At 37.6% G+C, this 12,894-nt stretch overlaps 1 protein-coding gene across 1 annotated transcript in view; it reads right to left on the minus strand.

The window, feature by feature from the left end:
- Positions 1 to 12,894, minus strand: part of MS3_00010514 (uncharacterized protein) — a gene marked incomplete at its 5' end in the record, with an annotated part of 131,838 nt that overhangs the window by 106,549 nt on the left and 12,395 nt on the right. Inside the window, 3 exons of the mRNA XM_051218890.1 lie at positions 1,525 to 1,877; positions 7,321 to 7,666; positions 10,805 to 11,140. Of these exons, the coding sequence (XP_051072719.1) occupies positions 1,525 to 1,877; positions 7,321 to 7,666; positions 10,805 to 11,140 (1,035 nt within the window). The remainder of the gene's footprint in view (positions 1 to 1,524; positions 1,878 to 7,320; positions 7,667 to 10,804; positions 11,141 to 12,894) is intronic.

A 12,894-nucleotide genomic window follows, 5' to 3' on the forward strand; every position in this document is an offset into this window, starting at 1 on the left:
GTCAGTTCGTGATGAAAACCCGAAATCTAATTCCAAAGTAAAATCATCAACTGTAAATTATAATTATAATTCCTCACACAGGTTCATAACCCTTATTTAGTCCTGGTTATTAATTGGACACTCTTAAGGTCAGTCTAGCGTCGCTCAAAGGTCGTCCATAAATTATAGTCTCACCACAGATTTTAAATCATCCTGCTACTACATAGTCAAAATAACCTTATTGTGTGATGTGCGCTACTTATGAGGAACGATATAATTAGTATATAGAAGGAATCGGAGGTGAAATGAATACCGGCAAAAGATTCGAATAAAAAGAAGAGGAAGGAAAACAGAATAACAATAGAATTGGAAGAATGATCAAGTGTGTAAGGGACAACTCAAAGAGAGTATGCAAATAATGTATTCTTATATTTTGCAAAAACATTTCGTGCTTTAACCTACAATAAATAATTGGTTTGCCGTATCTAAGTTTTCGGCCAGTACAATTAGACAATTGATTCATAGTAGCTAGGTGGATAACGCAATGGCGTTTGAGGTGAACGATACTGGGTTCGAGGCCCAAAGTAAACATTAACTCTAGGTTACAGGTACATATAGCTAATGAGTCCTGAATGGGACGAAACACGCATCCTAGATTCCACTGCTAGCCACTATCCATCTTTGCTTATAATCCTTTTGACTTAAACCAATATCTAAACAATTCGCACCTGATGAGCATATGCGCGCTAATAAGAGACTGTGCAATTGCAGTCCTAAACATCAAATGGGAAGATTCAAACAAGCAATACAAAAATGAACTGATTCATTATATTGTTGAGTAAGTCAGCACGAACCATATAAACCACTTTTCACCATAATTTTAGGCCATCAAAAAATGTATTTAAAGTGTTACATTCACAGGCTAGGTGACATCTTACGATATTCTTGAGGCACATTGAAATATGACGTGCTAAGGTTAGCTATTATTATACCTTTTGTCGATTCCTGTGTTATTGGTGTAATTTGATTTCTGTAACATATTTCCACAGTTCATTATTAACGTAGAAGACAATATTATACAACTCGAAACAGCAGTACACTTTCTATATTCTCATAAAAAAATCCTGAAAAAAAGATGACATCACTTAGAGTTTATGAGATCAATGAGAAAAACAAATATATGTATTCAGGATCTAACAGCTCACAGTTATATAATATACCCTTATAGTTTTACATCGGTTTTCAGGAGAACCAGACACCACTCGAACTTTCACGTAACAAACCAAACAATACAGCTTAATCTCATTTAACAAGAGAGACAGACACTGCCCAGGCTTAAAATTTATAGGCCAAATAGTACGGCTCAATCCTGCTTCCAAGAGAACCAGACTGAAACTTTATAATCCGAGCAGTACATCTCAATCTCGCTTCACAAGAGAACCAGACACTATGTAGACTTTAACGCTACGATCTGAATAATACAGCTCAATCCTGTGGCGAAATCACAAAAGTACCAAGCACCCTAATGGATCTAACAGTACTTACTTGTAAATATTTATCCTCCATTGAATGTGGTCCATGTAAATCTGATTTAAATATACTAAAATAATTAGCAATAATAATTGATAGACAATTTGACCATAATTGATTTTCACATTTCATTGAAACATTTACATTATTCATAATAGATAATGATAATTTAGTATGTAGACAACAATTGAATAATGATAAATTATGTAATGTTAATCGAATAAATAGTCTTGTTGAAAACACTAATAATCGTACTGATTGTGGATTATACTTGTATATTGTATCCTTTTGATTTGTATCATTTGATTGATCTATTCTCAATAAAGATAAAAAAGGAGAATTTTCTAGATGAAAAGAAGAATGATATACTGATAAAGATAAAGTAATAGAAAGTATTGAACTATAAGATAACTGATTATATAGGGTATACAGAGAAAGAGAACAAGATAAACACTTTAAATTCACATCTGTTGGGAACACCGGATAGGTAATAGTGTAGTTAGACACAGGGTATTAGGGACTGATGGTAAATCAGTTGATGAGGTTGTGAATCTTCATCGACTGAGATGGTTGGTCCACGTGTTGCGTATGCCCAAACACCGAGTACTACGACGCTCAACGCTGACTAGTGTTGGGGATAGTTGCAAGAAGTTAAGGGGCCACCAAACCAAAACGTGGTATCACTCCTCGAAGTCACTAACTTCTAGTCTGAGCCATGTTGATAGATGCAGACTACTTGGTTGGGGTCCGCGTCACTATCATAACGAATGACTGAAGACTCCGGGTGACATACCTCAGAATCGATCACAATGGTGTCGGTGTATACACTCTCTGTCTTCCCTTAAACTATGATATTAAAATCGCTTCATATCTTTCTTTCTACGAGCTAATTCTTATAAGCAATCTTTCTTTTATATATTACCACCATTGAATTAACTACTTCTATGAATTCGGTGTTCATGTTGTTGTGCTAATGAGGTATGGCATTTTGAACTGATGCATGTATGTCTTGGTCCCACGTTGTAGCTGACTGACTGATGTCGTTAACAAAAAATATAATTTGAATGGTTTTTTTGAAATGGTCCTAATAGAGCTAATGTAGATGTATGATTTACAGAAATAACTTTGCGACCTAGATTATTTAACTACGAAGTGGTATATATACCTCAACTCCGCCTGTAGCTCTTATAGGGTTGCTGCCGGTCCCAAGCCCGGGTAAAGGAGGAGGGTTGGGCATGGGGTTAGCATCCCCATCCCGTAGAAAACTAACTCGCTAAAAAAACGCTTACCAGAAAAAATAATCCAAACCATTTTAACTCTGCCCTGGGAATTAGAAGGTCTTGATTTAGAAGAATTATGACGCTTCATGGTGAAAGCCGAGTTCCTTCGGAAGCCACGAGGCCTATGCCCCTTCTAACAACCAGAGCAAACATTTTTATAGGTACATGGAACGTTTGAACAATGTGGGAAACCGGGAAGACCAGTCAAACAGCAATGGAAATGAGGAGATACAACTTAGCAGTACTGGGAATCAGCGAAACCCACTGGACCCAAGCTGGACAGAAAAGGCTAGCTACGGGAGAGATGCTGCTATACTCCGGTCACGAAGAGGACAATGCTCCACACACTCAGGGAGTCGCTCTTATGCTGTCAAGAGGTTCTCGGTCTACAGAAATGCCATCATAAGGAATGGATCTCTACAGAAACACTGGACAAGATCAAAGAAAGGAAGAACAAGAAGGCAGCAATAAACAACAGCCGAACACGAGCAGAGAAAGTCCAAGCACAAGCTGAATACATAGAAGCAAACAAACAAGTGAAGAGGAGCATTAGAGCCGACAAGAAGAAATACGTGGAAGAACTAGCAACGACGGCAGAAAAAGCTGCTAGAGAAGGAAATATGAAACAGCTTCACGATACAACGAAGAAACTATCAGGGAAATACAGTAAACCAGAGAGGCCAGTCAAAGACAAAGAAGGCAAGCCAATCACCGAAATTCAACAACAGCGTAACAGATGGGTAGAATACTTCGAGAAACTCCTGAATAGGCCGGCTCCAATGAATCCACCGGACATCGAAGCAGCACACATAGATCTTCCTATAGATGTCAATCCACCAACTACGGAAGAAATTAGAATGGCCGTCAGACGAATCAAGTGTGGGAAAGCAGCAGGACCCGACAACATACCAGCTGAAGCACTGAAATCAGACATCGAAACAACCACAAGCATGCTTTATCTTCTATTCAAAAAGATTTGGGAGGAGGAACAAGTGCCGATGGACTGGAAAGAAGGACACCTCGTCAAGATTCCAAAGAAAGGAGATCTGAGCAAATGTGAAAACTACAGAGGCATAACACTACTGTCAGTACCAGGGAAAGTCTTCAACAGATTGTTGCTGAACCGGATGAAGGATGCAGTAGACACCCAACTTCGAGATCAACAAGCTGGATTCCGTAAGGATCGGTCGTGCACAGACCAAATTGCAACACTACGGATCATCGTCGAACAATCAGTTGAGTGGAACTCATCACTATACATCAACTTCATTGATTATGAAAAGGTATTCGACAGTGTAGATAGGAGGACGTTATGGAAACTTCTTCGACACTACGGAGTTCCTGAGAAGATTGTCAATATTATCCGGAACTCATACGACGGACTACAGTGCAAAGTAGTGCATGGAGGACAGCTGACAGATGCATTCCAAGTAAGGACCGGAGTCAGACAAGGCTGTTTACTCTCTCCCTTCCTCTTTCTTCTGGTGGTCGACTGGATTATGAAGACCTCGACATCTGAAGGAAAACACGGAATACAATGGACAGCTCAGAACCAATTAGACGATCTGGACTTCGCAGATGACCTAGCCCTCCTATCACGTACACACGAACAGATGCAGATGAAGACAGCCAGTGTAGCAGCAGTCTCTGCATCAGTAGGCCTCAGCATACACAAAGGGAAAACTAAGGTCCTCAAATTCAAAGCGGAGAACAGCAATCCAATCACCCTTGATGGCGAAACTCTGGAAGATGTAGAATCCTTCACATACCTGGGAAGCATCATCGATGAACAAGGAGGATCCGATGCAGACGTAAAGGCGAGGATTGGCAAAGCAAGGGTCGTATTCCTACAATTGAAGAACATATGGAACTCAAAACAACTTTCAACCAATATCAAAGTGAGAATCTTCAATACGAACGTCAAGGCAGTTCTACTGTATGGAGCTGAAACTTGGAGAACTACAACAACCACAATCAAGAAAGTACAAGTATTTATAAATAGCTGTCTACGCAAGATACTCAACATCCATTGGCCGGTTACCATCAGCAACAGCCTTCTGTGGGAGAGAACAAACCAACTTCCAGCTGAAGAAATTAGGAAAAGACGATGGAAATGGATAGGACATACATTACGCAAATCGTCAAACTGCATCACGAGGCAAGCCCTAACTTGAAATCCTGAAGGGAAGCGAAAAAGAAGAAGGCCAAAGAACACATTGCGTCGGATAATAGAAGCAGATATGAAAACGACGAATTACAACTGGACGGAGCTAGAAAGGATTGCCCAGGACAGGGTTGGATGGAGAATGCTGGTGAGCGGCCTATGCTCCTTCACGAGGAGTAACAGGCGTAAGTAAGTAAGTAAGGTATATATACCTCAAAAATTACATTTATTTAATTACGTAACAGTATCCATAAGCGGGGGATATATTTCGAATTAACCAGCTATTCTGAACTTTTACAAAGCAGTTAGTAGACTTTACCTACACTCACTCATCGCTGATTTTAGCAACCTCGTAAAAGACTGTATGGATGGTGAATCGTTAAAACCAGTTGTGTCTTACACTAGTAAAACCCAGTTTCTCTGAAATAATTTTGACTGTAGAGAAATATTATTTCGGTCATCCATGCCCGCAAACCATTCAGTATAGTCGGTAGCAGAGCTTTCTAAATAATACTGAGATATGGAAGACTGAATTTGGACACAAGAGAGATGATAATCCTCTTGGTACTACCACATAAAAATGCAGTATTCGTTGTTGTTGTTTTTTTCATTTATTTATTTATTTAAACACATACACATTGGTACGATAAGGCACCAAATAGATAGGTCCAAACATAAATCAGTCAATTTATGTGAGGGCTGGGATACTGCCCGGGTGACCAAAACCGAAGCATGCGGTTTTCTTAGGGAGCCATACCCGGAGCCTTTGACCCGAATGTCTAATCCACAAGGCAGTGGAGCAACGTCAGGAAATGCAGTCCAATGATAGACGGTGACCAAAGATTGATTCACACGCCATTTATTCATTCAGGATACTGGAACCTTTGTATACCATTGGATTGAAATCAGGGTTTCTTATCCCTTCTAGGTGAACACTCTGTGTCGACCAACCCGGTTAGAGTGACGGGAATTCACTTTTCATCCTCTCAACTTCGTAAACAACACCACCCGCCATGACAAGGCAATGAGTAGAACTTTACTGGTAGTGGTTGTATGCACGTAGCCATGTGAAAGCATTTGGAGAGGGAGAGCTGACTTTCCCCACTCTCAGGCGTACCAGGGCATTCGGGGGCTTTTTTTACAAATGTGAAAACAGCAGCTTCCGAAAAACATACTACTTTACGACACTATTATCAGGTAAAATACCAATAGAATGGTCACGTTATGATAATGCAGCAAGGAGGGAAAATAATTTTGTTAGATTAGCATCTGTTTGTCCATGATACATTTTTGGTTACCGTCCTGAAGATTGAGCAACTCAAGTATGGCTCAAAACAAAGGTTAAGAGTGATTGTTCTATAATAATCTATTATATTGTTCTTCAATAGAATAAGATTCATCATTTAACTAAATGGAATTAATCTTGATTGTATCCTCATATTAACAGCCTCATTTATTGCTTAATACTTTGTTTTTTCCATGCAACCTTTTTGATTTTCCAGCAGCTCTTTCGTCATTCTAATAACTTTGTTCTAAGCGACTGGATACTGTCAAAACAAACAAAAAAAATTCACAAAATACTTCTTTACGTACTCGAATTCGAATTAATCACATCCTGTGAGAGCTAACGCTACTACTGGAGTACCCCAAGCCGAATACGAAGAAACGAAACCAAATCGGTGATTTAATAACTAAAGGAAAGTTCATTGACTACGAAACCATTGCTCTACTCACTCTTGAGAATAAACATTTTCGCTCAATGACATAATATGCATAAACGTGTACTCAGATATTCGATTTATCAACTCATGAAAAAAAGGTTATTTAACCACATAGTCTGGGGTCGATCAAACTTGAATATTAGGATAAATGAAGATAAAAATAGCTACAAAAATAACCAATCGTAAACATGCCCACTAGAACAAATTGGTATAAGACTCTAGGAATAACTAAGAAGCTCACTTCTACATGAAGTAAGAGCTAATGTTAATGTCCTGAACTACAATAAAAACTCTCCAACTGAATGATATAACTCAGGGAAGTCAATAACACCAACATAAATCTATTAATTAGTTAAAGCTAGTCGACAGGAGGCCTGCTTCTTGAGTATCTCAATGGTAACATTTCAGACTAAAAAGCTGAGAGACATGAGATTGAATCCTTCAGGGAGTACTAATTCCCTCAAGATTATGAGTACAACTTGCTCACGTGTATCACATAACAACCAACCTATGTCTACGGATTTCTAGCGATTAGGTTCAACCACCTAAAATTTTAGTATAGTCCATGCAGTATCGAGTTCCTTGAACTAGTGGCCACGTTACACGTCAATTAATAGAAATTGATTAGTATTGACAGGTGACTTACCAAAATATTGATTATCCGTACAAGTATTTGATGTTTTATTAATCGATTCCTCAGAAGTGAATGATGAAGAAGATCGGGATCGTTCGTCGAACATTTTATTAGATAATGTTATCTTATCATTATTGGTAGCAGTAGTAGTAATAGTAGTACTGTTGTTTATAAAAGAATTTTCATGAAAGGTATACTGAATAAAATGTACAAGGAACTCATAAAAATTATTAAAACCATATGTTCTAATAAATTGTACTTGTGTAAAAGCATCTTCTAGTATAGTGAATAACTGATCGATCGAATTGTTATACTTATTATGATTATCACTATATGAATCACCATTATTCAATAATGGCTGAAATGTAAAAAAAAAAAGAAAGAGAGGGAGGGAGGGAGAAAATAGTAGGCAACTATCAAAACTTAATTATTACTATGAAAAGAAACATAAATGGTGTCTGTATGTAAATTTATATTAATTGTAGAAATCAAGAATATACTGTTGTTTTTTATTATCATAATATCAAGTGTATATTATTAACTGTCACTCAAGCTAATATTCCATCCGCTAACAGTTATGTGATTTTATTGATGAGACCCAGAAAATTCCTTAAGAAAAAAAAAGTCAAAATGGGCCCTTTAAACAGTGAGGAACATCTTATTTAATCAGTATTCAATAGAAGTTTTACATATTAGGGCAGGATCATTGATGAACACAGTGGATCTGATGCAGATGTGAAGGCAATGCAAGAGCAGCATATTTACAACTGAAAAACATCTGGAACTCAAAACAACTGTCTGTCAACCAACACCAACGTCGGATTTTTATTACTAACGTCAGAACACTTCTATTGTATGGAGTGGAAACCAGAAGAACTACGAAAGCCATCATCCAGGAGATAAAAGTGTTTATTAATAGTTGTCTATGCAAAATACGTCGGACCCGTCAGCCAGGAACTATCAGCAACAACCTACTGTGGGAGAGAACAAACCAAATCCTAACCGAGGAAGAAGCGCTGAAAGTGGATAGAACACATATTGAGGAAAGCACCCAACTGAGTCACAAGACAATCCCTCACATAGAACCCTGAAGGCCAAAGGAGGAGAGGAAGACCAAAGAACAAATTACGCCGAGAAATGGAGAAAGATATGAGAAGAATGAACATTAATTGGATAGAACTAGAAAGGAAGACCCAAGACAGAGTGGGTTGGAGAATACTGATCAGTGGTGTATTCTCTATTGGGGGTAACAGGAGTAATTCAGTAAGTAAAGTAAGTAATTCAATAGTAGTTCATCAGAAACATCTAGGAAGCGAAAAGTCAAATGATACATTTCTAATTGGATGATTACCTATCCTACTACTATGTTTAGTAGCGTTCAAGAACTTTCCAGAAACCTGGGGTTATCTACTAAACCGTTATAATTACCCTTGATTTCCTGTACAAAAACGAACCTTGGAGTAAAGTAATATTTCTCTATTTTTCGCCTTTTCTCTCATGTTCAAGTTATCGTGTGGGCTTAACCTGAGGGTTACTAGAAGAGCTTACGAAACCGAATTAAGCGTCCAATTGGAAGATTTATCACTTACGCCAAACTTTAGTTAGATTGTATCATTTACATAATTAATGCAAAGATGTATGTAAAATAGTTGATTTAAATCATGAAACTATTAAGTGAATATAGTTTGATAGGCCTATCATAATGATTTTTATTGTGTTTTCCATGTCTTTGGGTCCTTTTTTTCTTTTCAGTTATAGATGATTGTAAGAACCAAGCAACGAAACTGGAATCTTCATTCATTACACCATACCATTAAAAGCATTATGTCATAGTTATCTCATTAAGCAAATGCTGTTTTTCAACTATTGCGTTGTATGTACATTTATCATTCCGAAACGCTCATTACATAGTAACTACATCATTCTTGTAGTGCACTTACGCTCTCGTTATACGGCTTATACAAGAAAACAATGTACTTGCAAAGGTGACGTCTATTATGGTGTATGTTTCAATAATAGTCAGTCAGTCAGTAACAACGTAGAACTTCGTACGTTCGTACACCAGTTCGGGTTGCCACACCACATTAGCACAGAGATGCCGTTGTCGATACAAATCCCATTGCGGTAGAGGTAGTAAAAGTATAAGTAGTAATAAGAAACATTAGGGTTTGAAGATGTTATTCAAGGACTGTAGTCCAGTTTGAAAAAAGAAAAAATAAGGGACATGAAGAATTCAGAAGATTAGGATTTGGGAGAACATAAAGAGTGCATGCACCTGCTCCATTGCAAACGACTTTGAGCCATGTAATTCAAGGTCTCTAACCATCGGTTGCTATCATCTCGCGGATCCCAACCAAGTAGTAATATACTCTATAATGTTACTACCTATGGGTACGAAATATTATGCTTCATACTATTATAACCCTTATGACGAATTGGCAAACAAAACATTATATAAATCATGTTTTCTCAAATGATGTAATCTCATATTTTCTTACATATTACAGTCTTTTTTGTGTCCACTCGATCATCCTTGTGAACTAAAGTGTACCCGGTAAGGATTTTCAAAAGATAAATTATTACAACCGAACTCAATGAAATGATAATCTTATACATTTTATTTTATGACTACAGATTTAATGTCACTTAGATGGTTGGAAGAAAGTTAGGGGCCGCCAAACCAAAACGTGGCATCACTCCTCAAAGTCACTAACTTCTAGTCTTAGCCTTGTTGGTATACACAGACTACTTGGTTGGGGTCCGCGTCACTATGGCAACGAATGGTTGGAGACTGAATGACATGGCTCAGAATCGATCACAATGGTGTAGGTGTATACCCTCTCTATCTTCCCTTAAAATCTGAGATTAAAAATACTTTATATCTTTTTTTCTTTTATACATTACCACCATTGAATTAACTACTTCTATGAATTATGTGTTCATGTTGTTGTGCTAATGAAGTATGGCAATTTGGACCGATGCATATATGTCCCTGGTCTTACGTTGTAGCTGACTGACAAGATATTCAATCAATATAATGGAACTCATTTATTGAATATCAATTTGTACATTAAAATTTGAATTAAGCTGCTTGTATAGGGATTCATGAAACTACCTATTTAGCTAAACTTTAGAAAACAAAACAGGATTCAAATACGTAACCAACTGAATACTTTAAATACTAAGATGCCACTTTCAGAAATAATATAAATGTTTTGTGAACCAGTGAACATTGTTAATGTTAACAAAACAATTGAATATTGGTAAGGGTTTTATGGATATTATTAGTAATTTCAATAGTTTAGAACATGAATCAATTGAATCTAGCCCACCATTAGAAAACCTAGAAGCCCTGAACGGTCGTATCGTCCTAGTATGGGACTCCTTAACAGTGTTCATTCACTTTGAATATTGAATAAAAATTCCATTGGCAATGAATGATAAATAAAGAACTAGTAAAGAAAGAAAAACATTGTACAATATTCAAATAACATACCGCTATATTTGGTATCATTTCAAGTAAAACAATCATTGGCGGTAAAATTAAAGAACTTAATTGATTGACATTTCGCAAATCAACTACATCAGTAATTGGATCCTTGTAGTTTTCATTTATATAAAACTTTACTTGTATAACTTTACTTATAAATGAAATACCAAGTTCAGTAAAAGATTTTTTCGAATGTTTATTTGAATTCTGAACATTGATTAATGAATGATGAAATAAATTCTGATTTAAATGAATGATCATTGGTGGATTTGACCAATTTGAATGAGAGATTAATATAAGATAAGCTAATAATTGCCAAATTGATATGATTTCTTCAATAGTCTATGAAAATAGGAGAAAAGATGTATTATTATTTATTTATTTATTTAAATAAATTCAATGGTTAGGATCATGAGTCAGTTGAAGCTAGACCACCATGGAAAACTTTGAAGAACTGGACGGCCGTTTCGCACTATTGCGAGACTCCTCAGCAGTGCGCGGTAGGTCCTGGGTTCGAATCTCGCAGGGGGGAGGTCGTGGATGCACACTGCTGAGGAGTCCAACAATAGGACGAAACGGCCCTCCAGTGCTTCCAAGTTTTCCATAGTGGTCTAGCTTCAACTGACTCATGATCTTAACCACTGAAATTACTATAATATCCACAAAACCCATTTGTTATTTAAATACATAAACATTCGTACAAAGAGATAACAAATAGATAGGTGCAAACATAAATTATTCGGTTTGTGTGAGTGCTGAGATACAGACCAGGTGCCCAAATCAAAGCAGGTGGTTTTTTAGGTGGGCCATACCCGGAGCCTTCGATCTAAAGGTCTAATCCACAAGACAGTGGATTAACGTTAGGAGATGCAGTCAAATGGAAACCGGTGACAAACAATTGGTTCATACACCATTTGTTCCCTCAGGATACTGGTACTCATGTGCACCATTGGTTTCAAATCAGGGTTTTCCAACTTCTCTGGGTGAATCCTCCGTGTTCACTATTAATGTCATAAGCATAAGCGTTATTCGTGGAAATGGTAGTTTCCATAGTTAAAATAACGAACTGATCACAGCTAGACCATCATTGATATTTATTTTATTTTTATTTATTTGAACATATAAATAGGGGTACAATGGAGAACCGAATACATATGCGCCACACAAGTCACTTGATTTGTGTGTGGGTTGTGTTACTGCGCGGGTGCCCAGACCGAAGCAGGTGGTTTTTTAGGGGGCCACACCCGAAGCCTTCGATCTAAAGGTCTAATCCACAAGACAGTGGATTAACGTTAGGAGATGCAGTCAAATGGAAGCCGGTGACAAACAATTGGTTCATACACCATTTGTTCCCTCAGGATACGGGAGCCCATGTGCACCGTTGGTTACAAATCAGGATTCCCCGTCTCCCCTAAGTGGACTCTCCGTGTCCACCAACCCGGTTAGAGCACTGGATGTTCGGTGTTTATTTTCACAATTTCGTAAACAATAGTAATGCCAAGAAAAGGCAGTGAGTAAAACTTCCCTGTCAGTGGTTGTATGCACGTGGTCATGTGACAGCATTTGGAGAGGAATAACTGATACTCCCCACCCTCGGCCGTACCAAGGCATTATACGAGCGTCTCGTCCTATTATGGGACTCGTTAGCAGTGCATATCTACGGCTCTACTACAGAGGGTTTGAACCAAAAACTTTGGTCTCGAGCACGAATGAACAATAGTTAGACCACAGAGCCGATATCCAATGAAGTGCATATCTAATTATAGTCAACATTTGATATTCTACTACTATCTTCCATTATTTGTAGTGGATAACTGTCTCACACTCAACATGTTTGGACTCCTCTGTTCACCGCTTCTCACTACAGTTACAGAGATTGCATCTTGAAGCTGGTCACTAGTGTGCAGATGATTATTATCAGTACATTTGGATATAAAGAGGCAGTGTTCTGGTTAATATCAGTTCTCGATTCAAACCGTTATTACTATGAAAGCTATTAAAAATATCCAAGCAGTTGAGGTGACTCTGTTTTATTGTAACAACTTACTTAACAAAAAGTATAATACAATCAATTCAATCGTCAAAATTTAAAGATA

Source organism: Schistosoma haematobium, chromosome ZW, assembly GCF_000699445.3.
Source record: "Schistosoma haematobium chromosome ZW, whole genome shotgun sequence".
NCBI lineage: Eukaryota > Metazoa > Platyhelminthes > Trematoda > Strigeidida > Schistosomatidae > Schistosoma > Schistosoma haematobium.